Source organism: Varanus komodoensis, unplaced genomic scaffold (genome assembly GCF_004798865.1).
Source record: "Varanus komodoensis strain SLA01 unplaced genomic scaffold, ASM479886v1 scaffold46_3, whole genome shotgun sequence".
NCBI lineage: Eukaryota > Metazoa > Chordata > Lepidosauria > Squamata > Varanidae > Varanus > Varanus komodoensis.
In genome coordinates, this window is record NW_025336044.1 from 5,318,629 (window position 1) to 5,344,980 (window position 26,352).

General features: G+C 49.2%; 1 protein-coding gene across 3 annotated transcripts in view; it reads left to right on the forward strand.

Moving 5' to 3' along the window:
• Positions 1-26,352, forward strand: part of LRRK1 (leucine rich repeat kinase 1) — a 101,620-nt gene that overhangs the window by 6,142 nt on the left and 69,126 nt on the right. Inside the window, exons 2-6 of one of the 3 annotated variants that reach the window (XM_044445016.1) lie at positions 2,362-2,546; positions 24,155-24,318; positions 24,684-24,894; positions 25,447-25,626; positions 26,000-26,148. In XM_044445016.1, the coding sequence (XP_044300951.1) occupies positions 2,483-2,546; positions 24,155-24,318; positions 24,684-24,894; positions 25,447-25,626; positions 26,000-26,148 (768 nt within the window). In that variant the 5' untranslated portion in view covers positions 2,362-2,482. Of the gene's footprint in view, positions 1-2,361; positions 2,547-24,154; positions 24,401-24,683; positions 24,895-25,446; positions 25,627-25,999; positions 26,149-26,352 lie in introns of those variants that run through there. The other 2 variants (XM_044445017.1, XM_044445018.1) reach the window with 2 other exon arrangements.

A 26,352-nucleotide genomic window follows, 5' to 3' on the forward strand; every position in this document is an offset into this window, starting at 1 on the left:
TGCGTTTCTGCAGGGCTTCTGCTCGCCGCCTTGCCTGTCCCTCCTGCGCCCCCTGCCCCGGGAGCATCCGGGCAAGTGTTGCTGGGTGGCGGTCTGTCGCAGGGGGCAGGCAGGAAGGCTGAGTGGTGAGATCACCAGCTACGAGCTGCTTCCCCTCTGCTTTGGCTCGCCTTCGCTGGAGGAGCGCAGGACTGCACGGCCACCAACTGAATGATAGCCTGGGTCCATCAGTTGCTGACACTAACTGGCAGCAGTGGCTCTCCGGGCTTTCCAACAGGGACTTTTCCAGCCTGGCTGAGATGTTGGGGATGGAACCGGGACCTTTGGCAGGCAAAGTGGGGGGCTCTGCGATGGGGGTGCAGCTCATCCCTTAAAAAAGGAGAGTGCCCCCTTTTCCTTCCAGAAAAGGACAATCCTTGCAAGCGATCTTAGGTTGAATCAGACTCTCAGTCCATCTAGGCCAGTATTACGGGCCCTGTCTGGCAGCAGCGGCCCTGCAGGGGTTCAGGCAGGAATTCTGAACTTGAGGCTGTTCTGGATGCCACATCTGGAATTGCACTCTTTGACTGGGGGAGGGCGAGGGCATGCCTGCTTGGTGCATTGGGCTGCAACTCCCATCTTGCTTGCAGATTTAGTGAGTTCTCATTAGTTCTGCTACCCACCTAAAGAAAGCTTCCGCTATGGGGTGATCCAGAAATTAATCAAGTAAATAAAACTGAAGACTGATGTGGGTACAATCCTGTGCAGCCTTAGCCTTAAAAAGCCATTCCCCTCCCATGGAGGGCAGGGACTGCGCCCTTAGTAGGCAAGGCAAAACCAGCGGGTCTCCTCTTGGGTGCTTTCCTGGCTTCTGCACAGTTTTGTGCCTTCCAAAAGGCCGAGATACCTAAGGCTGAAGCCTGAAGCAGCGGTCACCAGAGGCCTAAGCTAATCGACACTGGTGCTTGGGCATTTTGCCTCCGCCCCTTTGCTTTAGTCCGTGTCCCCTGCCTCCATATACCCCCACCACTACCACACCCCCTCCTTCCAACAGCTTTGAAAGGGGATTGGGCAGATCTGTGGGGAGGGGCTGCCCCAGAAGCAGAGGCTGTCAGCCTGCGGGTTCCGGTTGCTGAGGAGCCGGAATGGCAGGAGGGGGCTGCTGCCTGCTTCAGAGCGCTGCTTGCAGGCTCCCATGGGCAGGTGGTTGGACGCTGTGTGCGGGCAAGCTGGACTAGAAGGACGTTTGGCTCGATCCGGCATGCACCAAAGAGCTCCACGATTCCAGTCATTGTAAGGGCTGCAGCACATGTGCTGTTGAAAACGACCCAGCGAGCTTCGGCTGTGGGGCCCTCTAGACATAAATAAATGAATCCAACAGCAGTTATACAGATATTGGACATGCTAAAGCTGGGTAATGGGTGGCAACTTTTTGATGGGGAACGCATCCTTCTCAGATCACAGTCAAGTGAAATGGCCTTGTGTACTTTTAAACTTGGTATTTTAAGCCTCTTGCTGCACCAGAACTTGGAGTGTGCATGGCAGGGCCACAGAAGGAGCCAAAAACAGTGCATAATTTCAGCCACTGGTGAATGAAGTGCACTGAGATTTGCATAACAAAAATGGAAAGCAGGAAGTTCAGGAGAAACATCTTGTTGCCATTTCTGCTTCAGTTGCAAAGACAAATGCAGAAGCAGTGTTCACAAGGCGGCTGCTGACATTTTCCTAAAAGGAGAGGATGTTTTTAGTTGGAACCAAACTTTGCCCAGGTATGAGCTTTAAAACTTGCTGGGCTGGGGCTGGGAGTGTCCTCCCAGGAAAGCAGGTGAACAGCCCAAAATCTTGCGTGTTAATGGGTGGGTTAAAATTTTCCTGAGGTTCTCCACAGTCTTCCTTGTGTAGCCTTCTCTTGTTTCTTCAGTCCTTTTCTTCTTTCCACAAAAAATGGTTGAGGAAAAGATGGACTTACTGCACAGTGCCTTTTAGTAGGTTGTACTAAGAACTCTCCACCTAGAAGCACCCAGACTTCCGTTTACTGTTGATGTGGGTGTCTGATCTCCCAGTTCCTTCTTCCTATATAATCTCTGTTTCTGTATTTGGATTTTTAATTACTCCCAAAGGCAATGCAGTTTACATTAAATTCCCATACAACATAAATGCAAATTGAAAGTGGCCAAGGAAGTAAAGTAAAACTCCTTCCCCCAAAGAGCTCAGTCACTGCAATTTCTTAGTATCTCTGCATAAAAAGTTACTGAGAACTGCTTTAAGTAATGCTAAGGACAAAGGCTCCTAAGGGACAGTCTGTTTCAGAGAAAGGGTGCAGTTTGTAGTTCCTGGACCACTGGCAAGATTAATATTGATCTTTCTCTTCCTCTCTTCCAGGCAGTGATTAATAGCAAAGATCTTCCAAGCGGAATAATGTCATATGGTTTGGATGACTCCATTTTGGATAGTCCATGTTTTGGAAAGTTGACTTGTTGAACGGTCGTGGTGAAAGCTCAAAATGTACTGGTGTGTGGGAAGCGAGGACTCGGAAGACAGCAAGGGCAGTATGGCAGCACAAAAAGGTAACACGCCCATCTTGCGGTTTTCTCTTCATCAGCTTGTTGGGACATAATTTCATAGGCTCTGGTGTGAGGAAGGAAAGCGGCATGTTCCGTGCATCATAAACAGCATCGATTGATCCATTGCTTTTCTATGCTGCCTTTCTGATTAGCACCCACTGATGGGCTGGATTTGATTAGCCATTGCAAACTACAGAAATCTAAGCTAATAAATCCCCAAATCAATAAAAGCACTGTAAAACATGCATAAATAACCTTAAAAACATAACCTGGGGACCAGTTGCCATGCTAGAGAGAGTGCATTCCTGAATTTGAAAGTAACAGAGGAAAAAGCCCTCTCCCAGCGTTTAAGTCTCTGCTGGCTGGGACAGCCACATGCCCACCTGCAGAGAATTATCCCAGCTTGAGGTGCAGTTAAGTGGTCCACCTGAGAGAGGAAGGCTCCGTTCTCCAAGTGGTGGCATCCCTGAGTGCTGGATGCTCACCCCATCCCTGGCTCAGAGTTTGAGTCTACCTGAGGAGGTGGAAGATGCCGTCGTTTTGCCACAACTCCCGTTGCTTCACTTTTTGATGCTAATGGGAGGTGCAGTACAAAACGTTTCCCAAGTCGGGGAATGCTGCAGCCAAGCAGAGCTTTAAAACCTAGCTGAACCCAGGGGAAAAACTGGAGATGCAATGTGGGGAGTAGGAGAACATTTGCTTTGCTCCCTTCCTTGCTGCACATTGGGGTTCATCTGACCCTGCCACTGCAGTGTATTTCCCTACATCTCCGCCTCCCCGTCGTTCTCCCAGGAGCTCAGGGGGTTCTTGCTGTTTACACCAGTTTTTGTCCTCACCGCTGGTTGTCCAGGTTCACCCAGGGAAGGCATCATGCCTGAGCGGGGATTCAAACTGGGGTCTCACTGGCCTGAATCCAACACCCACCACTACACTGTGCTGGCACTTGTCCAGTTGGCTCTTGGGTGTTCCTCTATATATGGTGGGGAGAGCTACCCCTGTTGGATTTCTGCCTGCCATGCTATGTTGAAGGCGCAGGACAACTGCCAGAACGAAAGGGCTTAGAAGCATCCGTTGGTGAATTCCTCGTCCCAGTTGCTGGATAAGACATTGAGGCAAAGATTGTTGAATGTTGCCAGGTTAGTGTGGAATTGGCCCCTAGAGACAGTGCTGACTCCATGTTTTTCAAAGTCCCCGCTCTGGCAAGTGACTCTGTTTGCTGCCCTTTCTCATTACAGCGGCCATGTCCTTGCTTGGCAGGCAGAGAGCCCAGGAGCCAGGTGGCTGGGCATCATCGGTTCTTTGTCTTCATGACCACCATTGCCTGGGCCAGAGTGAGTGGCAAGAGAAACAGAGCAAGTCAGAAGGGGTCTCCCGGCCATCTAGTCTGACCCCCGCCAGCTTGCAAAGACAAAGGGGAAGAGCAATCCTGGGGGGTTCTTCTCAGCAGGCCCTTCCTGGCTTGGGGGCCTTCAGCGGCTGTCCAGTCATACTGAGCCATGGCGCTGGCTCCCATTTGGGATTAGCCAGTGACAGTCTCTTGCCTTCCATCGTGGCTCAGCTTCCCTTGCGTGATGGTTCACCTTTGCTGCGCCTTGTTTTCCTTTGCTGTATCCATGCTGTGATTGTCCCCCAAAAGTATCCTAGGCCAAAGGGTCTGGGACCCCCCAAAAGTGAAAGCTTTCCTAATTTAAACCCTGAGAACAAAGGGGATTTTTAAGAAGCTGTAAAGGCTGAAACAAGAGAAAAAAGGCAACAGTACCAATATTTATACTTTTTGCCAATTACTGCATCCCACTTGGAGTTAAGGAGTTCTACTCTCTACCTGGAAGCTGCGAGCATTGTAGGAACTGCCCTTGACTAAAGAGGCGTTCCTGAGAGGCAGCAGAAGGCACAGTCTCCGGGCAGCTGCCTTCGTTGCCCAAATAGAAGCCCCCCCCCCCGCCAAACCCCGATCTGAAGCTGCGCGTGCCCCGCTCCACTTGCTGCTGCCGCCGCACTCAGAGCCTTGCATGCTTTAATCAGACCTGAACTTACGGCCGATCAGCCTCTCTGCTGGCCCCACGCCAAAGTCAAGAGCCATCAGAGGCTCTGGATTTATCGCTGTGCAATTAGGGCATCATGTCAGGGACCTGGTGGCAGGAATATCTTCCTTCCCAGCGGCAGCGAGAAACATCCTGCAGGAGAGCCAGGTAGAAATGCCACGCGCTGGTTCTTCTTTGCAACTCCATCTCCATCTTCTGCCGTTTCGCAAGGGAGAATTCGTCCAGAAGCAACGGAGGGATGTGTGTGCCTTGGTGCTGGCTTGCCAGCCCAGCAGAAGCAAAGGCAGCAGCTGTGCTCTAAATTCCTCATCCAAGCACTCCTAAATTAATGCCCGCCGCCGCCACTTCCTTTCGCATGAGGATCCTGGAGGACTTGAAGCAATTCCTGTCCCCCGTCCACATGGATGAGGCTCGCTCACTCTTTAGGTTTCTGTTCAGCCTTGTCGTAAGTCTGCGTTTCTGATCATTTGCGCACACTTTGCCAAATGCCAGAGCTGCATGCTGTGCTGCCGAATGATTCCCTGGGAACGGGGAGGGAGAAGTCCTTCTGGCAGGCCCCCTGAACGACTGCAGTTGCTGTGGCCACGAGTAGCAAGTGTTTTCCCACTGCATATCGTGTTGTAGGGGTGTGACTGGGGCTGGTTTCCCTCTAAATATCGCTTTGTTAGAGGAGCTGCAGAGAAAGACTCACAAGGCTGCCAGTCCACAAGGTGCAGATTTGCCCAAGAGTAAATCTAGTTGAGTTTGGAGAGATTTTCCTTCAATTAGCATGCCTCTCGTCAAGCTGTGTGATTTATATTTTTTTTCTGGGTGATAGTATAGCTATCACATCCTTATAAATACCCTCCTCTGGCAAACTTACTAGCCCGTCAGAATTTTTGTTTTTGTGCTTGAATACGGCAACAAGGGATGGGTGGCCTGCTGTTCGATATCCTCTTCTCTGGTAGCTTGCTTGGTGTCCATGCCAGGTGCAGAAGAGGAGAATGCTCCTTCCGTCTCTTCCCTGCCCACCTGGACTCACCTGCAGGCAGCTTCTGCTCCCCCGTGGCCACCGGGCTGGTGTCACCCTTGGCCGTCGTGTACTTTTCACCGCAGCAACTCTCTTGATGCCTATAAAAGATATGTTCAACACACAGTGGCAGACGGCTGCCAGAAGGGAATGGACAGGAACTTTACCATTAATTTAGTTGATATATGACGAGCCGTATCACTGGACACACACTGGGTTATCCTTAGTGTGCGTTGTTTCTGCCCTTCCTGTGCCTGCCCTCATAAGAGAGGCTTCTTGGTGGATTTTTAGGTGATTGGCGAGGCCGCTGGAGTTTTCGCTTTTTCCCTCTACAGCACTGGATGCAGTGCTCAGATTCTCAGCAGGGGTTGCTGCTCTTTCAAAATTGCTGCTGCTTCAGGCTGAAGAGGCAGACTTGGAAACTTGTGGGAGCTGCCAGTTGGAGTCTCGTAAGAGGACAGGCCCGCAGGTTTGCCCGTGGCTAGGGGATCGAGCTTGCAGCTCTTTGCCTGGCAAATGGAGAGAATGCAAAATCGTGCAAAATAGGCAGCTCTGCAGGATTTATTATTAATGACGCTGTACGGTCCATGAACGCTGCCTTAATGCAGTGCACTTCAGATCATTTCTCAGTAATCTTTGCCATTGCCCTCTAAAGCAGGTTGAATTTCTCATCTGGGTGTGATACGATGGAAGGTGGGCTGAGGCTGAAATGCAGGGTGACCTCTTGCAGGAGTGAGAAGGCCTGTTCAGCCCAGGGGCCAGGTTTGGGAACGCCACAGCTTGGACTGGGACCCCTGGATTGGCTCTCTAAATGGCGTTTTCTCACCTCCAATCTATACAATCCCCTTGATGTCTGAATGGGGATCTTCTGACTGTATGAATCCACTTTGCTTGTGATATTTTGATTTCATTAGCACAGCATGTTTTGATGTTACAGACACAGCCTATCGCTTCTCGCTTATTACCCCTTAATGGAAAATACCTTATTTCAGCCTGCAAGTGTTGTGTACACTTCATGGTATGACCAGTGGCCTCTTTTTATACAAACTACCCCTTTGAATAACCAGTGCAGTCTCTGGGCAATGTGTATTCAGAAGTGGGGCTGCTAATCAGGCCAAATGAGGCCTTCCCACGAATCCCAGTTTGTCTCAGATCAAAGCAGCTTGAAGAACTTCTGTCAAGCTTTTTCTGAAAAAGCGTGTGCTTCAGTGCAGCCTCCTCCCCCCACAGCCGCTCCGCCTACACACAGTATCAGATAGACTTGACAGTCTTTGTGCAGGGTGCTATTTTTACCTGTATGCATAAAGTTCCAATAATATGCACACAGAAATCTTCTTGTAGAGAGTGGGCTTAGCACCATGCGGCTGCTTCCAAAATCTTGAGTCTTCTCGCAAACAACTCGGGGTGGGGTGGAAGGGTGGTCTAGGAGATGATGGGACTGGCCCACGTCCTCCAGGGGAGCTTTAGGCTGGGGGGGGGGGAGAGTTGAACCCGGATCTCTGGTATGCTAACCAAGCACTTGCTTAAGTTACGTTAGCATAAGCTGCTCCTTCTTGGTTGTGAGTTTCATTGTGCCTGGGTTCCAAAATAGCCCCAGGCAAGGGATATTAATGCAGGCCTGAGCTGCCCCCCATGGGATATGCTGTAGCCATGCCTTCTAAAGCATCAGCAAAGCATCAGGTTGGAGGAAGGCTACTCTAGCCACTGTGCATCACTGCCTTTGTGCTTAAAAAGGCTGGAGTTCAATCCAGTGTCTGTGTGCTCAGTGCAGACTGCAGAGCAGACTGCAGTGAACTAAGTGGGCCGCTGTCTTGCCTTGTTGATGCCGTGCATGAAAAGCAGCTGGTCCTGGGGCCTGGCCCTTGCCCCATGCACCCAGCCACACGAGACCCCCCCCACACACACAGCCTCCTGCTGTGTGGGGGGCAGAGTATGAGCAGTGCAACCCCATGTGTGGGGCTGCTTGCTGGGCCTTAGGGAAGGCTGCTAGTGAGACGGAAGTGGCTGCCCACAGCAGATCTTAGCACATGACGTCAGACACTTCCCTGCTCTGGGGGAAAAAGCACCCCCCACCCTGAGGCAGGACTGCCGCTTGGTGCTAGAGCACGTTCCCTGCATGCAGAAAGTCCGGTGCAGTTTGAAGGATCCGGTAATGTGATTCAGAAGATCTTAGCTTGAGAATAAGAGCAAGAGAACAAATAAAGCATGGCAAATAAGAAAGCCCCTCAGACTGCCATGAGCTGCACAGATACTGAAAGCCAAGACTGCCCCTGCTTGCTGGCTGATCTGGCCGGCACAGGGCAGAACGAAAGGGGCAAGGGGAGCGATCAGGGAAGTGAGCCCCGGTGGAGCCGCTCCTTCTCTGCCATGGGCGATGGGCCGGCCTGGTTTCAGTTCTCTAGTAAGGCAGGAAAAGGCAAAACAACTCCATGCAGTCACTCCTTCCCTGGCTGATGTGGGGGGGCCGGGGGGCCTCCCCTTAAATGTGACCTGCAGCCTGTGCATGCCCCACAGTTCCCTGGGTGCACCCGCCTTTCAATTGTGTCGCCCAAGAGACCACGGAAAGCGGAGGCAAGTCAGAGGAGATGCAGGTGGGCGGCTAGTTGGGTGGGCGGGGCTTCGCTGGTCACGGATGTTCATGGGAAGGGAAGTCCCTGGTTGCCCGTTGCTTGTTCCCGGAAGCGGCCCACTCCTAGGCGCGGGGTGTTGCCAGCACGGCACCCACCGTGGGAGTCCGGAACCTCCCTCGGCCCAAGGCCAGGTTCCCATTCAAAGAAGCTTTCCGGCTCTGCCTTCCCCTGTTGGGGGGGAGGCAAAGGGAAAAGGGGTGAGGCCACACATGCCGGTAAATTACTGCTTAAAGCAATTACTGCCCTTCCATTCAGCCAGTGGAGGGGAGGAAGCTGGTGGGGCAGGGAAAAGGCTGTGAGCAGTGGAGACCCCCAGAGAGCTGGATTGGGCCCCTGAGTCGGGTGGACCGTGACGTTGTAGGTAAAACTGTCATTCCTACCTCAGGGCGAAAGTGGCACTTCCTTTAGGGCTGTCAGCAACTTTTAATGCCCCAGTTTCCGAGAAGATGGGTCCCGGGCAGGACAGCGAACAATCAGTTTCTTGTGGGTGTCTCATCCCACCAGCGGTAGAAGGCGGGACTCGCCTCCTGTACTTTTTGTAGCTATTGTGGAAGTCCTCTCTCTCTCTCTCTCTCTCTCTCTCTCTCTCTCTCTCTCTCTCTCCGTGTGTGCGTGCGCGCGTGCGCACACATGTGTGTGTGTGGTGCATGGGGCATCCTTACTTTCCCCACCTATCACACTGCGCCTACTAAAATTGCCTCTCCTCTTCCAAACAGGAAGTCCCTTTTTAGTCCAAAGCCGGGCAACCTGTGCCCCGTCGGATGTCCTGGTCTACAGGGAACCCTCCAGCACTGGCGTTGCCAGCTTGGGTTGCTGGTCCTTCCTTGTGGTCCTTCAGATACATTAGGACCCCGAGGGTACGAAATGGGCTTCCACGGGAGGTGGTCGAGGTCCCATCGGTGACGGTGTTCAAGGACAGGCTGGACGTGCACATGGTGGGCATGTCGTGAACGGAGCAGGCTGGAGCTGGAGGTCAGACTAGATGGCCCGGGAGACCCCTTCTGACTCGCTCTGTTTCTATGTTTGCCTTTAAGTTGCCCAGCCAATTTAGTCCAAAGGCACTTCTGCATACTGGAACCTAATAACAGTCATTAAAACATAGTGTGAAGCAAGAGGAGTGAAATAAAAACTGTGTAAATTGGGTGGAAAATAATACAACAAATTCTTATTAAAAACCAAGCATGCATAAACATGCCCATTGTGATTGCAACAAAACATTTGGCTGTTTCTTCTTTTTGCTTATCTATCTAGCCAGTGGAGATGAAACTAGTGGCCAGATAAATAACAGGGTTACAAAATGGGCATGAGTAACTCGGCTTCCTTTGCATCTGGTCAGTCTTTCTTCCCCATGCCCCAGAAGTGAGTGAAACTTGTTATGAGATCCATAACTACCATACCTGGTAGTTATACAGGTGGGATTGCCAAGCGGTGTTGCACTGGGAATGGCTCCTGCTCAGGGCTCCAGCTGGCCGTGCTCTTTTTGTGCCCCCCCCCCCGCGAAATACATGCAGAGTTCTGTGGCCACTGGGCTTCACTGGCCCTCATTGGTGGTTCTGCCGGGAGGGGGTTACCCCCTTAATTTCCCCCCCAAAGCATTTTTCCCTGCTTTGGCAAACCCTGGTCTTCCCCCAAGCATGCTGATTCTTAGTTGCCCCATTTTGGCTATAAGCCATTCTGGCATTTAGCAGCTGAATCTGCTTTCAGGGGGAGTGACATATTCGTATTAATAAAAAACTATCCAGGCCTGACCCTGCTTAGCTGCTGAGATTAGGCAGGGCCGGGCCCTTTTAAGGGAAGAAGAGTGAGAGGCTGCGTTGTGTGTAGGTTTTGGGAGCCCGTTGCAGGCAGAAGGGGAGGCAAGAAGGAATCAGGCAAGTCCGCTAAGATAACGAGAGAGTTGGGTGCTTGAGGCTCATATAGCAGGGGGAGAAAATGCTGTGGGGCAGGGCTATTTTATTGTTTGTTACATTCAGATCCTGTTTTTCCTCCGTGAGCCCATGATGATTGTCCCAATCTCTGTCTTATCTTCACATCAACCCTGTGAGGTAGGTTGAGCTGACCCAAAGTCATCTGGTGAGCATCACAGTTAGAATCCATAACGCCTGAGTCCCAGTCCAGCACTCTAACCACTATACCAGTCTGATTATCAATAGGGACGAAAAAGATGGGGCACAACGCAGAAGGTCAAGTTTGGGTGTTTGAGTTAGTTGGTGGGAAGCCAGTGTTTCTACTTACAAAGTACGTACAAAGCCAAGATCACTAATTTATTTTAAAGTGCCATCTAATACATCAATAATGAGCCCAATGTATTGAGTGTGAATCCAAAATGGCACCACCCCTGCAGAAGGTTTGTAGAAATGAAAGACTGTTTAGGGGAAAATACTCGGCGTGTGTGTTGCAGGGCGGGGAACCTCCCCGTACTGCCCACTAAGGTGAGGCTGCAGGTGGACTGTTGAGCAGATGAGGGGATCATCCTGGAAAGGAAAGGAGCCCTAGCAGGGGTGACCCACACTCTTGCAGCACCTCCGTGTAAATGATTCAGACAACCATCTGCAGAATCTCCCTGAAATAAACCATCTTTGCACATCCAAAAGTGAGCAGAGAAGGGGGCTGCTGGCTTTCTTTGGGCATGTTGAGTACCAGAGCTTGAGCACCACTTCTCGCAAGGATCTGTCTTGGGTTCCCATCCAGTGCATTTCTGAACTAGCAGGAGACAAAGCTGATTGGTGAGATGTTCAGGACAGGAAGTCCTCCTTCCACAAGATGTAGTGATGGCCACCGATTTGGATGGCTTTAAAAAGGCATTGGACACATTCATGTAGGAGAAGGCGATGGATGGGCTTCTGGTCCTGATGGTTCTCTGCTGCCTCCAGTGTCAGAGGCAGGATGCCTAGGCAGATCAGGATTATGGGCGGGAGAGTGCTGCTTTATTCACATCTTGCTTGTGGGATTCTAGCGGCAGCTGCTTGGCCCCTGAGTGCACAGAATATTTGGCTAGATGGAGCTTTGATCTCCTCCAGCAGGGTCCCTCTGATACTGTGAGGGTCACCAAACCAACAGGCGTCTGGCAAACGCCCACAAGACAGGCACAGCACGGTCAGACCAACTGGTTCCACTATAATTCCTGCTGGTGATTTGAGGAGGTCTGTCTTGTGGTCTGTGCAGCAGAAGATGACCATGCTTTTGGCAGCAGAGTTTTGGATGGAGGACATATGGATGAGTTCCAGTTATACCCATTGCTTACTGATTCTCTCTATTTGGCGAAGCGGATGTTGCCCACTGTGCATCCGTCACAGGGCAAGCCCAAGGGGTGGGGTCCATTTTCAGGGGCTTTGATCCATGTTTCCCTTTGTTCAGGCAGCCTGCCTTGAAAATGCAACTTGAAAGGGAATGCTGATGAGTTATTTACCTTTATGCATGTTTCATGAACACACTTCTGTTTAGGAGACGTAAGACAACTGAAGATGACGACAGTGAAATAGGCTTTGCTTTCATGCGAGAACATTTGCAGGTGCCACCGCTGTACTGAGTCCAAGGAATAAAATATAGAACTTGCATCCCAAAGCTGAGTCAGTTCTGTTTTCAGCACCTCCATTCTTGACTTTCTCTCTCTTTTTAGCTGGGAGGTAAACCGAGATGTGGGTGGCAACGCCAGTGGGGCTGGGAACATTCCTGGCAAGGAACTCTGGTAGGATTCAGAGTTCAGGGCAGGTCAGGCAGAGCAAAACAAGGGGCAGGGAGCACAATTCGTTCACAGCGGTGGGATCTTCTGGAGCAGGGCTGGGCAGCCTTCTGCTTTCGGAGGCTTCATTGCCTCAAATGCAGGGTGATCTGGCAGGGCCCACTCGACAGTGAGCAGAAACGGCCAGAAGTGGGGAGGTGACCGCCTTTCTCTGCCTGCCATCGCCTTTTCTCTTTTGTTCTGCCACCCTGTTTTCTGTTAGTCTCCTCTTCCCGCAACAGGACACCGGGGAAGCGATTGCTTTTGACCTTAGGAGGGGGCTCCATAAAACCAGGCTCGGGGCCACATCTGGCCTCTCCTTAGCTCTTTGGATAGGGCCTGCTGGGATGCTGGAGTCAGACAAAGCAGGGAAATGCAAGCAAGATTTGAAATGCAAGATTTGAAATGCATCCAAAGGGCCAAACAAGGTGAGATTGTGAGAGATCACGGAGGAAGCCTCAGAAATGCAAGTAGCTAAATTTTTACCAGAACTGGGTCACTAATAAAGGAACATTAAGTCCTGAGTATTAATTGGCTCCAGTTTCTAAGATACAGCTTCAGGTCAAAATTGCAACGAAATAATTCAAAATTACGAGGAGGGTATGCGATTATGCTCCAGAACTTTTCTGCAAAATGTGATATAGCAACAAGAATGGTGCCACACCAGTCATTATAAATTTATCTTTTTATTGATACCAATAACATAACTTTCCATTCATTTATTGGTTTTTCATGTAACATTTTCATGCCTCTTGCATGAAAAACTGACAAGCTCTAACATCAGCTTAAATGACAAGGTTTCATCTTTATTCGGTATCTAAATTGCACTTTTTGGCTTTTCTCTTATGAACTGCAGTAGAAAGTTCACTGGAATCCTGGAGAGATTCCAGCAGTAATCAGCAAGCATGGACGGACTCCATTTCCCTTGGTATCTTTTCTCCATGCCTGTGATATCCTGGTGGAATATCTCCCCATGCTCATCACTCACTGCCCCACAGTTCAAAGGGAAATAGTCAAATGCGAGTGTAAAAAGTGAATTTTCAGTGACATGTTTGCACCAAGTGCTTTATGGGACCTAAGCAAAATTCTTTCTTGAGATCCCTTTTGCAATTGGGGGAACCATGCAAGAATAGCAGTCGCTACTATGATGGGTGGGTTCCCTCCACACCACTGGGACTGCGAAAGGCGTGGGCTTTTCCTTCTTGTTTAGCCAATGACGCAGGTAAGTCGCACAGGTAATGCAACAACAATGAGGGGCCCAACTCTTGTCCTGATCCCCTATTTTGCACCCAGAATATAGGCGGGGTGCCTTTTTCACCACTGCCGGCATGCTGCACTTTGGAGATGCAAATGTAACCTCACCACAAATGTAGCAGAAGTTATCTGTGTTGTTTTGAGGCATCTTGGCTTCTGAGGGAAAATATCACACAACTGTGCCTTGGAAATGTTAGGCAATGACACTTTCACAAGCCACAAGATGTAACTGTATGATGCGTAGAGCTGACCAAGACAGATGTACCTTGCAAGAAAAGAACAATTTTATTTGTTTGTTTGTTTGTTTGTTTGTTTAGGAAACTTCTATGCTGCCCCATTCGCCGAAGCCTCGGGGCGGCTCACAATCATAAATAAATAACATAATATAAAACAATATAATTTAACAGTATAAATTAAGTCACCCTAGCCAAAGAATAAAATAAATAAATAATATTAACAATTAAAATAACGTTTGAATAAAAAGGTCTTCGCCTGGCGCTGAAAAACAAATAACATTCCATAGATTGGGCGGCACCGCAGAGAAACCCCTCCTCCGAGTACCTGCCCTCCTAATTTGCTTCACAGAGGGTTCCCGGAGAAGGGCCTCTCCCGCTGATCTCAAGGGGCGGATGGGCATATATGGACGTAGGCGCTCCTTCAGGTAACCAGGACCCAAGCCGTTAAGGGCTTTATAGGTCATAACCAACACCTTGAATTGGGCCTGGACTTCAATGGGAAGCCAGTGAAGCTGACGGAGGACTGGAGTCATGTGAACATAACGCCCAGTCCCCGTCAGCAGCCTGGCAGCTCTATTTTGAACCAATTGAAGTATCCGGACCATCTTCAAGGGTAGCCCCATGTACAGCGCATTACAGAAGTCAAGTCGGGAAGTCACCAATGCGTGTGTCACTATTGCCAGGCAGTCGTTCCCCAGGTAGGGGCACAGCTGATGGTTCAGCCGAAGCTGAAAGAAAGCGCTCCTCGCCACCACTGTCACCTGAGCTTCCAGTGAAAGCTCTGGGTCGAGGAGCACTCCCAAGCTGCGGACCTTGTCCCTAAGAGGGAGTGCAACCCCATTCAGGACTAGGTTCAATTCACCTTCCCCGAAGCCCGATCCACCAACCAACAGGACCTCCGTCTTGTCTGGATTGAGCTTCAGTTTATTGGCCCTCATTCAGCCCATTACCTTGGCCAGGCACTGGTTCAGCACAGCCACTGCCTCACCTGGATTGGTGGAGAACGAGAGGTAGAGCTGGATATCATCAGCGTACTGATTCCGCAGCCCACACCTCCTGATGACCTCTCCCAGCAGTTTTATGTAGATGTTAAACAGCAAAGGGGACAAAATGGATCCCTGAGGTACTCCATGGCATAGCTGCCATGCAACAGAGCCATAGTCCCCCAGCACCACCACCTGGAATCGGCCATTGAGATAGGAGCGGAACCACTGCAAAGCAGTGCCTCTGACCCCCAATCCCGCTAGCCTGTCCAGAAGGATACCATGGTCGATGGTATCGAAAGCTGCTGAGAGGTCCAGGAGAACCAACAGGGATGCACTCCCCCATCCTTCTCCCTGCACAGGTCATCGTACAGGGCGACCAAGGCAGATTCAGTACTGTACCCGGGTCTGAAGCCAGACTGAAATGGGTCCAGATAATCAGTTTCATCCAAGAGAGCTTGGAGTTGTCCCGCCACCACCCACTCCAACACCTTGCTCAGAAATGGGATGTTGGTCACTGGTCTATAATTAGTGGCCATCTTTGGATCCAGTGACGCTTTCTTCAGGACTGGTCTGACTACCGCCTCCTTTAAAGGGGCAGGTACCCAACCCTCCCTCAGAGAAGCGTTAACCACTTCCAAGATCCAGGTCCCAATCCCGTGCTTGGCGTTGTTAATTAACCAAGACGGGCAAGGGTCCAATAGGCAAGTGGTGGGACGTACTCGTTCAAGCACCTCGTCCACATCATCAGGCCGCAATAACTGAAATTCATCCATTAATTTTGGACCAGACAGCGACAATAAATTACAGTTAGGTAATAATCTTTAGTCTCAAAGCGAAGATACATTTATACACTTCCATGTGGTACCATTTGCATTGTTCTACCATACTTCGTTGAGAAGTTACGAGGCATCATGATCATCAGGCACCTCCCTCCCTCGTATGCAAATATACTCTCCTGTGTATAAATCGTTACTGTGAAATATCTTGAAAACTTCAGCCAACCAGCACCTTTCTCATTCATCTAATCAAAATATGTAAGAATTAGCACATTTTATTTTTCCAAAATTTGTAGACCAGGGTCACCCATCTCATTTAAAGTTTGGGTAAACTTTAACAAATAGTGTTAATCTCTGTCGTAAGCTGCCCAGAGAGCCCCAACTACTGGGCAGCATAGATGGCAGGCAGGCAGGCAGGCAGACAGTCATGGGGCAGGTCCAGTTCCATTTGGAACCAGGGCATGGGCAAGAGAGCAAGGGCCATTTCCAAGCTGAAAATTCCCACCCTTTCCATTTTTTCTGTTGGGAGCCTATGAAATGGCCCTGCGTTCTCCCTTGAATGGAGAATGGCAGTTTTGACTCAGGGTTGGTCTTGTTATGCATCATCTAGTTGTCCCTGACATATGAATGAAAGCCCTCCAGTTAGTCCAGCCCAGGACTGCCCTGTTCTGCTCTTGTCGACTTGGAGAGGGAATCTTGGGGGGGGGGGGCGAAACTGGGGGGGGGTGGCCGGAGGTCTCCCTTTCTCTAGAACCCTCCCAGGAGCTGACCTGAAGCATTTTGAGAAATGCTGGTCTATTTGATTGACTAAGCATGGCTGCAAAAAAACAGACCAACATTGCTAGTTCTACAATGCCAGTTAAGTAGTGGTGCTTAGGTTTGAGTAATACACATTAGCGTGCACAGCTAATTCCCTAACAACTGAAACAGCCGCATCCAAATGATCTCTCTCTCCCCCTTACGCACGACCACCACCAAACTTCCCCCAGCCCCAGCATCAAAGCAAACAAATGTTTTCAACTGCGCTGTACTTCTTTGGGTGTGTGTGTGATTTCTTAGTACTTTCCGGATAATTTAAGGGCTGTAAACTTAAAGCACAGAATAGTTCTTGTATAATTATTCCAGTTTTGCATCTAGACTGGTTTTGCAGGGTCAAAGGAGGTTAAATTATTTTAGATTCCTGTGAATCTGAATAATAGCAGAGATAATAGTGAGGCAAAAGAAGTGTATGCCATGGGAAGCAACACCTCCATTAAATTTTTCAACTTTCTTAAAAATGATCATTTGCCAACAAGTTGAGTTACTGGCAACAGTCACTTATCAGAAGCAGTCCAGCTTCATAAACTGTGGTTTAATTTTAACTATGGTTAGTAGAAACCAGCCAGGTTCAAACTATAATTTATGAGGGTGGCTTGTTCTCAGTAAACCATATTTAAGATTAACTGCAATCTAGGGTTCAAATGACATGCTAAACTGTAATTAAATTAATAGGGAAGTAAATTCTTCCCTTCTCCTTATATGAGCTTGTTCTCATGAAGGAAAAATGTGTTTCTGCTCCCTCTCAGTACACAACCCAAAGCTCGGTTTTACGGCTAATTGTGTCATGCTGCCCACGCCATTTTGGTAAGGTGAGTTTTACGTTGTCTGCAGGGCTAATTCTCTGGTACGCAAGTGTACACAGGATCGTAGTTGGCCAGGGCATTTCTGTGCGGATTTACTTGGAAGTGAGTCCCACTAAGTGTTTGCAATTTAGGAGGTATGTTTAGAATTGCGGCCAAAACCTAATTCTAGTCAATTGGGTCTGTTTTGATAGGCAGCACTTGACATATTTGGGGATTCTGCAGATACATGACACTTGCTTTTTTGTTTGTGCAGTGTCAGCTCATTAATCTTTTCCATGTTGGATTTTTGATCAGTCTGGTGAATTGCATCTAGAGCCATCTGGTTTCATGCAGGAAGATGGTGGCGGGGGTCACCCTGGAAGCTTTGTATTTCCCTCCCACCTTCTACCTGCTTATTTTGCTGAGAATCCAAAGCTTGGGTCGCAGTCCAAGAGGAGGTAGGGATGTGCGTAACCACCAAAGCAGGAACACCGCACTCTGGTGCTAGTTCAGCTCTGCAGCAGCTTGGGAGAATCTGTGGAGGCAGCCTTTCAGCAGTTAGCAGGCGAACAGACCGGGAAGTTTCCAAGCTCATATCAGGAATTGCATATCATGTCGGCACAAAACTGATTTAATGTTTGGATTACTGGGGGATTTTGAAGACGCTTTTCTGGATGATGACGACAAGGTGAGTTCTGAACTGTGAGGGGGCAATTTTTTCTTACTTGAAATGGTATAGATATTTCCTCAACATTCTTAGCCTTAGCAAAGCAGCCATGGATTGCATGTCACACTAAATGACATTTGAAGCAACTTCTTACTCTGGAGTCAAACGATCCAATCTCCCTGTAAGATCCCAAGTTGGGTATTTCAGGGCTTTGGAATCCTTAAATTTGGTTGCATTAGAGGAAAGCCACAGAAATTACAGTTGCCCCTTTCATTACCTGTTGGGCAACTTATTTGTTCCATCCTCCCCACCCCGTCCCCAAAACATTCTGCCATCATTTCACCGTTCATGCCATGAGGGATACGCACAATGGACCATTGATTATGATTCTCCTTATATTGTGCTTTGATGTACAAGCTTCAGCATAGTTCAGCCTTTCATGACTCCGTTGTTGGATTGCAACTCCCAGCATCCCTGGCCAGCCATGTTGAGAGCTGTCATTGGACATAGCTGGTTGGGGAGAGGCTGACATGGTAAGAACAGCCAAAAAGCACAGGGATCCCCCCACCCCATGTACATGCGCTTGCTCCCCATCGTAGACTTACTGATCTGATAATTAACCTCTGCAAAAGAATTCTGTTGTTTGGGTATGCACAGTGCTTTTAACTGCACTTTACATTTGTTTTGTTCTTAAGAGGAGTTTCAGAACTACATATAGGTTCGAATAGAGCTGCACAACTTTGGCTGCACGCGTTAAAAGCTGTATACCTGTCACCATACAGCCTGCAGGAACACACCAACCCAAAAGGTGGTTTGCTGCCAGAATTGCCAGCAATGGGATTTTGTGCTGCTGTGTTGCTGAATTTCAGCAGCAGGGGGTTGGAAGATGAGGTGGGGAAGGCAGCATTCAAGGCTGTGGGAGGCAAGCCTTTGAATGGGTCCTGCTTGGAGGCTCACCAAACTCTTAGCCTGAGCTTAACAGTGTAATTCTATGTTTAAATATGCAGAATTGCATCTTCTTGAATTTCCTGATGTTTTGCCCAGGTCTGGCAGGGGGAGCCTAGGAGTGCAGCCTAAGATATTGTTTCTTGGTCTGGCTTCCACTGTGCATGGTTAAAGTGAGGAGTGGAAGGGGCTTGGGAGTTTTAGCTGTTTGCACATTTCTAGAAATTGTTTTTATATCTCGTTTTTTTTCTGGCTTTTGCTACCCATGGACAAAGTTGAGATTCTGTTTATTCCACATTCTGAAGTTGGTCACAAAGTATATGATGTAGGTCATGATAAGTATATGATGTAGGACAGCTTATCATGACTATTATTAGTCATGATAAGCTGCAAAGCCACATATAACCATATAGGCAATAACTGCAGACCCACCGCAAGGAAAACCTGCTTTAAGGAATTTGAGATTCTCGGGTTAATGAATTGCGCATGGTTTGTTCTCTGTGACAGTGGAATTTATGCACCCAGATAATGCTGAGAAGTGTTAGATCTGTGTTTGATTACATTCAACACCTAAAGCCCAGTGGGTTGGCTGCCAGTTGCCAAGGGGCAGGCTCCTAGCGATATCCAAAGTCAGGCCAAAGAAGATATTATTGTGAATGTACTGAGGATGTAGAAACATGCTTTATTATCATTGTGGTCTTTTGGAGATAGATTTGATGGCTTTATGGCTGAGATTTAAACACAGTAAATACAGGGTGAGCTCCAGGTGCTCTGGCCTTCAACTCCTAGAAGCCCCTGTCAGCATCTGGAGATCTAACTTCTTTCCACACCCATAGAAAACCCCCGAAGGCTAGTTTGCTCAGACTGTAAAACTCTCTTCGGATGCAAAAAGGAGTAGTAAGACCTGACATTGGCCTCTGGATTGGCCAGGAGCGTGGCCTTCGGCACTCAAGGAGGATTGGATTTAGGGTTTAGGGAAAGCTGACACAGTGTCCTCTGGTGGGGCCCCTCCTGTCAGAACTTTCTGGTGACCTCACATGTTGGGCAGAAGCAGGACTCCGAGCCACGTGGAGTGGTGGCACCCAGCCATCGTTTGAATTTCCCACTGTGCCCAGAGTAGCTCTGCCAGGAGCATGATGGGAGATTTAAAAGGCAACGAGACAGAGCTGTGTGATGCTTTCAGAGTATACCTCAGGGAAGGGGAGGAATGGCTCCATTTCCATTTCTCCCACTGGATCGCTCTCAGTCTCCAGTGACATCCTCTCCCAGAAATGAAGAACTTCACAAAATGTCTTATTGGGAATGACCCGAACTGAAATTCGTGCTCATTTGTAACAGCCAAATTCAGCAGCTGCTCCCAGCATGGTGAAAGCATGAGAATGTTGGTTTGGCTCTCCAAACATGCAGCTTTGTCCTGCTCTAAGCCCTGAACGTGGCCATGGCAGATGTCGATGTCCCCAAATTGCCAGCCATGCGCATGTGTTCCATAGTCTCGGCTAATGGGCAGTATAAAAATGAAATAAATAAATAATGTGGGCAGCTCTCCCATTTTGGCCTAATGCAAATTTTATACTTCATGCAAATTCCCTGTAGGTTGCATCAGCCCTGCTTTAGTCTATGGAGAAAAGGTCCACAGATTTCCTCTCCTCCCAAGTGCTCCCTTTTCACTGCATTTCTATCGCAAGCCACAGTCTCAGAAGCAGACAGGCAGCAGGCAGAGCTGAGTTGTCATTCAGAGAGTCCTGGGCATCTTGAGCCCTGCATACTTGCTCGTCCCTAACAGAGAGAACTCTTGTTGCATCTGCCTGCCATGTCACTATTAACAATGAGGAACCTCTCCAGGAAAGAGTTCCAAGCTCCAAATCAGTGTTAAACATACATCCAGACATTGAAGAACCAAGCACTGAGAGCTTTGAGTTTGAATGGGCGAATGTCTGTTTCGGTTTAATTCATTTTTTAAAAAATTAAAGTTCTTTTTGTCCTAAATATGGAGACCTTAGAGAGCCCTAGTCTAGTTTCCAAGCATGAGCACCCTCCCCCCACACTCCCCAGTTTCACATTGCTGCAGCTGCTGCTGGAGGCAGATTCTCCCAGGGGTAGCTTGTAAAATGCCCCACTTTCCCACGCATTGAAGCGGCCTTCTGTGAGTGAAAACCTGCAGCCAGTGCCTTCCTGGAGCATCCTCCTAACCTTGGTTGCTCGTTTTGTCCTTCACACGCGCTTCCAGCCCTGAGAACTGTCCTGCGGGGATTCTCGACGCCTTTGCAACTGCATGGTGTGAATCCCACGAGCCGTCTCGGGTAGCTTGGTGATTTGAGCTCTGTTTTGAATAATTTACGAGGAGGGGTTAGTCAGACTTTATTGGTAATCCAAGCTGCATTATTCAAGGATATTTACTGACAGCTATGGATTAAGCCAGGCTCTGCTTTTATCCGAGGGTGCTCCGAAATGTCCCGGTACAAGGGTTGCCCTTTTCTCCATGTTTGACCTGCTGTTATGGCCTCTGAGTGTTTGAGTGTGTGTTTTTAGTCACTGATTCTATCATAGTACATCACAGCTTGAACATCTTTTGTGGGTGTTAAGGTTGTGCACAGTGCACAGAGCTCCTAGATCCGTAAAGCATCCCCAGTTTTCCTTCAGTGGAACTCTACACTGATCCCATCTGAGTCAGTATTTTTTCTGCTGAGCAGCCACAGCTGTCCAAGTGTTTAGATGGGGATCTTTCCAAACCCTGCCTGGAGATTCCGGGAACTGAACCTTCAACCTCTTGCAAGGAACCCAGGTGATCTTCCACTGAGCTATGGCCCTTCCCCTAAACACTGAGAGCTGTCATAGTTTAGAGCTCTAAAAAGCCATGAAGTAGTCAAGTGTCTTTGGACAAACCATGAACAACCCATCAAAGGAACCCATAGTATGTTCACTCTTGTTATCTTGGCTGGGTTCAGACAATGCAATAAGCCATGTTTCAGCAATAAGCTACAGTCCAGCGACAACCAACCCTCTACCCATCCTCAACTCTTCAATGAGTGTTATTGTGCTGTCTGAATGCAGTCACTGCTTCTTAACCTCTCCCTTTCTGTGCCTCCTGTGCCTTCAGGGATATTACCAACCTATTTTTCTGGGTCCCTTAAGGATTACCCAGATATTGCATGTAACATGCTGTGCATATTCTAAAGTAATATAGTGATGCTAAATATTCTAACGGTGTAAGTAGCTTTTGGCCCAGTCTCCAGTTAATCACCACCATTTTAATGTCTCAACTGAACCAGATACCCACTCGTATACATATGCACACGCACACACTTTCACAGAGCTGTGCATCCCCCTGAATGGCAGGGTAGGACTATGTAATCATATCCCACCGTTTTCCCTCCCAAGGTGCTCAAGGCAGTCCTCCTCCTCCTCCTCCTCACAACAACAACAGCAGTCCTGTGGGCTGAGAGTCCATGACAGGCCGGTTACCCAGAGAGCTTCCTGGCCTAGTGGGAACGAGAGGCCAGCTACCGGCCCACTGCAGTAGAATGGGGCAACTTTTGGTTAACAGAGAAATGAGGAGAGTGAAATCAAGTGCTCTCCATGTGTAAACACGCTTCCTTTTAAAAGCAGGAGTATTGAGCTTCGCTTAGCCTGAGGGACAAATTCCACTTCCCACAGAGGAGGGATCTCTGTGGGGGAGGGTCACATTCCAGGGGTGGGACAAAGAAATGAGCCCCCAAATGTCCACATCTTGCCGCCAATAATTAGGACTCCAGAGAGGTATTTCAGCAGTTTAGAAAGTGGTACCTCCCCTCCAGTGAGTAAAAGCTGGGAAACCACCAGTCAATTAAGGGAAAGGGGCTTGGGCAACAGAAGGGGTGTTGCCCTCTGGGAAACCTTGAAGGGCTAGCTTTGGTCTGCAGAGGGGGGCGGCTGTATCCCTGCTTTAAATGCAGATTGGCTGTGGGCCCCCCTCATCTCAGCAGCAGAACGTGCCTTCCTCCCGCTTCCATCCTCAGTAGCCCAGCATTTTGCCTTTCCTAGTTGGGGGAGAGTGCCACATGGGACTAGCCAAAGTGCCCCCCCCCCCGCTCACATGTTCTTGCGGAGCAAGGAGCCGTGTGCACAGAGGTTGCTGGTATGTTACTTCACGATGCTCTGAAATATCCATGGCGTCTTTGTTGTTTTTGACATCCTCGTGTGGAAAGTGGCTCTCTCAGAAACTTTGGGGAGTGTTGTCCCTACAGCTTCCTATCCCAGCTTGCAAGGCAGAATGCAGCTGTGCTTGGGGGCATTTTGCAGATTAGCCCATTGATTGTAGATGGTTGATGGTCGTTTTCATGGGGACAGCCAGTTCCTCAGAAGGAGAAGTCAGCACAGAGGTGGTGGAGGGTACGGCAGCAGGAGGTAGGGCTGCGTGGTCAGGGAGAGCTGAAATGCAGGAAGTGCGGACTGTGAGCCTGGCCTTAATAGCCGTGGCCATGCGCAAAACAGCTGCTGGGCCATCTTTGTATTGGCAAATCAAGTCATGCACGCACTCGAAAACCTGTGCTCTCTTCCAGCCACAGGAGAGAGAGCGGAGCCTCTCCATGAATTGCTTTGTGTGGAAATCTCTTCTAAATTCTGCTGATTTTGCTGTTTTCAGTTCATACTCGCATTCACATCAGCCGTGTGTGTATGGATATCATATGCCTCTTTTTCCTGCAAGGAACTCAGAGCAACCTATCTTGGTCCTCTTCCACCTCTTATTCATTTACTAGATTTATATCCCACCGTTTTTCTTCCAAAGAACTCAAAATGACTTACATCCTCCTCCTCCTCCTCCTCCTCAGCTTATCCCCACAACAACCCTGTGAGGTCGGTTGTGCTGAGAGTGTGTGACTGGTCCAAACTCACCCAGTCAGCCCCGTGGCTGAGTGGGGATTTGAACCCAGATCGTCCGAATCCCAGACCGGCTCTTAACCCACTGGCTCGGTTCACTTAATCGCCACCACAGCCCAGTGGAATGGTTTGGATGAGAGTTACAGACATGCCCAGAGTCACCAGTGAGCTTCCCAGCCAAGCGGGAACTAGAACTCGGATCTCCCAAGTCCCAGTCCAGCACACCTAACCACTGTGCCTCACAGGCTTCCCTGTACATGCTGGCAATGCCAGGTAATGCTTCCTGCATCTGACAAAATGGTTTGCAGACCATGCATAGTCATGCTGTAAGTTAATCTTCAAGCTACTACAGGATTCTCTGTTTTACTGCCACCTGTCCCTTCCCTTCTTTCCCTCAGGTTCCAAAACTCAAGGCCATCTTTTGCCATGCGGATCGTCATTACAACCTCACAGCTAACAAGACAACACAGTCCTAAATAGCCTGCTGTCAAGCTTGAAGGATAAGCCTCTGCCCATGGCAAGAGCTGAGAAGTGTCCCAGTCCCTCCCTTTCAGTAACCACCCTCAGGGTGCTTCTCACCAGTGAGGAAAGCTGCTTTAGTGGCTTTTTATGGTCCTTGAGGTCTTTTTTATTGTCTTCCTTGACTTTCCGTTGAGTTCTTCCTTGCCGTCCTCTTATTTTTATTTGCCACTATGTACCACAGCCAGTTGTTGGTGGGCATGTGAGCGGAGCTGGCTGGAGCCGGGGGTCAGACTAGATGGCCCAGGAGACCCCTTCTGACTCGCTCTGTTTCTGTGTTTATCACGAGAGCTTCCTTGAGGCCCTTGCGGCAGAAGGTGGAGTGTCCGTTGTAAAGAGGTGTTGTGCTCTCTCCTCTCTGCACGCAGGTGTCGTGGACATGGGCGGCAGGCAGACCACAGTGAGTGGCCTCCCCGTCGGCCAGTCCCCTGTGACGGAAACCATTCAGGGAGCCTACCGGAGTGGAGAATTCGGGAAAGCCCAAGAGCTGGTGAAGACAGCCTGTCAGGAGAGCATCTTGCAAGTGGAAAAGGTGAGGGAGGGCAGAGCGGTGGCTGCACTCGGCCGCGGCGGAAGACCCATGGCTGGTCTTGAAGAACCAGCATGTGGCACAGGTGTGCACAACCCCTTCCTGGCTGGGTGGAGTGTTTCGGAGGGTCTGCTTTGGGCACTGATGATGATGATGCCAGTAATTTCCCCTCCACTGGCAGGCATTTCGAAACTCCTTCTTGCCATCATGCTCTGGTCGGAACAGGGCAGCCAGTTCCTGAAATTCCTGCTCAGAGCAGCCCAAACCACATACTGGGGCATGCGCCTTGCCTCGAAGGCGCATTGCCTTGAGTGACCCTTCAGGGGGTGCCTTGTGAAAAGGATCATTCTGTGTATCTCCATTCACAGGACCTCTGTGCTGCATTTTCCTCCCCTTTCCCTCATCAGGCGCACCTCTTGAGCCTCTCAGCGGCATATGGGGACCTGCAGACAGTGAGGTACTTGCTGAAAGAGGCCTGCTTGACTGTGCCCCCTGAACCCGAGGATGACAACCCTGCAGTGGTGGCAGCATATTTTGGGCATAGAGATGTGGCAGAAGAACTGCTGGATTCTTTTATTGGTAGGTTGAGTCCCCTGCTCTGCCTTTGGTTCGGAGCTCTCCCTTTGGTTCCGTTGCCTCTTGTGTTGCTTCTTTCTCATTCCTGCGAGCTGTCTGAACTGTCGTTCTGGAAAACTGGGCCCACTGCATATTATTGTATATGTCTGGAGAGGGGTGTGTGAGCATGTTCAGTTGTTTTGTTTTGACTGCTTAAACATTTTAACATATCCATAAAAAGCGGGGCATTTATAATAGCAATTTATCATAGGGAAGCTCCTTCGTGTACCAGCATTTCCCAGGGCAAAATCGTGACAGTTGACCATGCTCGATGTCCTAAAGCTAGTGTCTTGAGTCATTTAAAATTAGAGCTTTTTCAGATTCCATGTTAGATGGCCCCATTGAAGCGTTGTTCCTGGCAGTCCTGAAGCATTATAGGAGAAGGCAAATGTTCTTCACAGAGACCGTGACTGGCAGAGCTGCTGTCCCAGGGTGTTTCCTCGCTTGCTTGTCTGCGTGCCGAAAGGGTGAGACCTCACATGTTGTGCTCACGTATCTGAACGCTTGCTTTGGTAGGTCCAAATAATTTCTTGCAACTCCTGAGCTGGATGCTTGCGATTGCCTGTCAGCAAGGCCACCTAGAAATCGTCAAGCTCCTAATCCTGACATACAAAGCAGATCCTGACAGCTACGCAGTGAGAAAGAACGAGTTGCCCGTTCTTACCCGATTGCCTCTATATGCAGCTATCAAAGGAGGTAGGTGCCTGTGCACTCTGTGTGCCATTGACTAACCCAAATGGGAAGTATCAGGAAAACCTTGGGGAACTTCCCTGTTGTCCTAACCACAGTTGCCACAAATTTTCTTTTTTTATACAGGGAAATTCACAGTCTAGGGTTTTTTTAAACCCAGCCTGTAGTCTCACCCAGTTTGAGGAAATACACCTATTATGGTAGTTTCTTTTTTATTCATAACTCTCTCTGTTTTTAATCAGCTGTTTCCATCAAGTTAGGACTAGAACTGCTCTTTGAAGAATCCATGTTTTGTTTTGTTAGATAAGAAACCAGGAATTACACCCCAAGCTTGTTTTATCTTTGCATGCCTTTGTTGCAATTTTTCCTTCTTCACCAGGGTATGAAGATGTAGCTGCCTTCTTGCTCGAAAATGGGTCCTTCTTTTGCTCCTACATCCTGATGGACTTCCCGAGCACCAGCAAATACCTGCTTCGCAAGTATTTTGTAGAAGCAATGACATTACCCAGGAGCGTCCCACCAAAAACAGTGAGTAGCTGCTTGTGGATTGGAAAAGAAGATGTTTAGGAGAGGGGAGAGCAATTTGAGGCCCTCCAGATGTTTTGCCCCAGAAGGGCCCTGAATGCTCACCATCAGCTATGCTGGCGCAGGCTGGCAGGAATCGCAGGCCAAAACTTTTGCCCACCCCGTTTCAGAAAAGCTCCAGTTTGTGAGGGTCCCTGGGCCAGACAA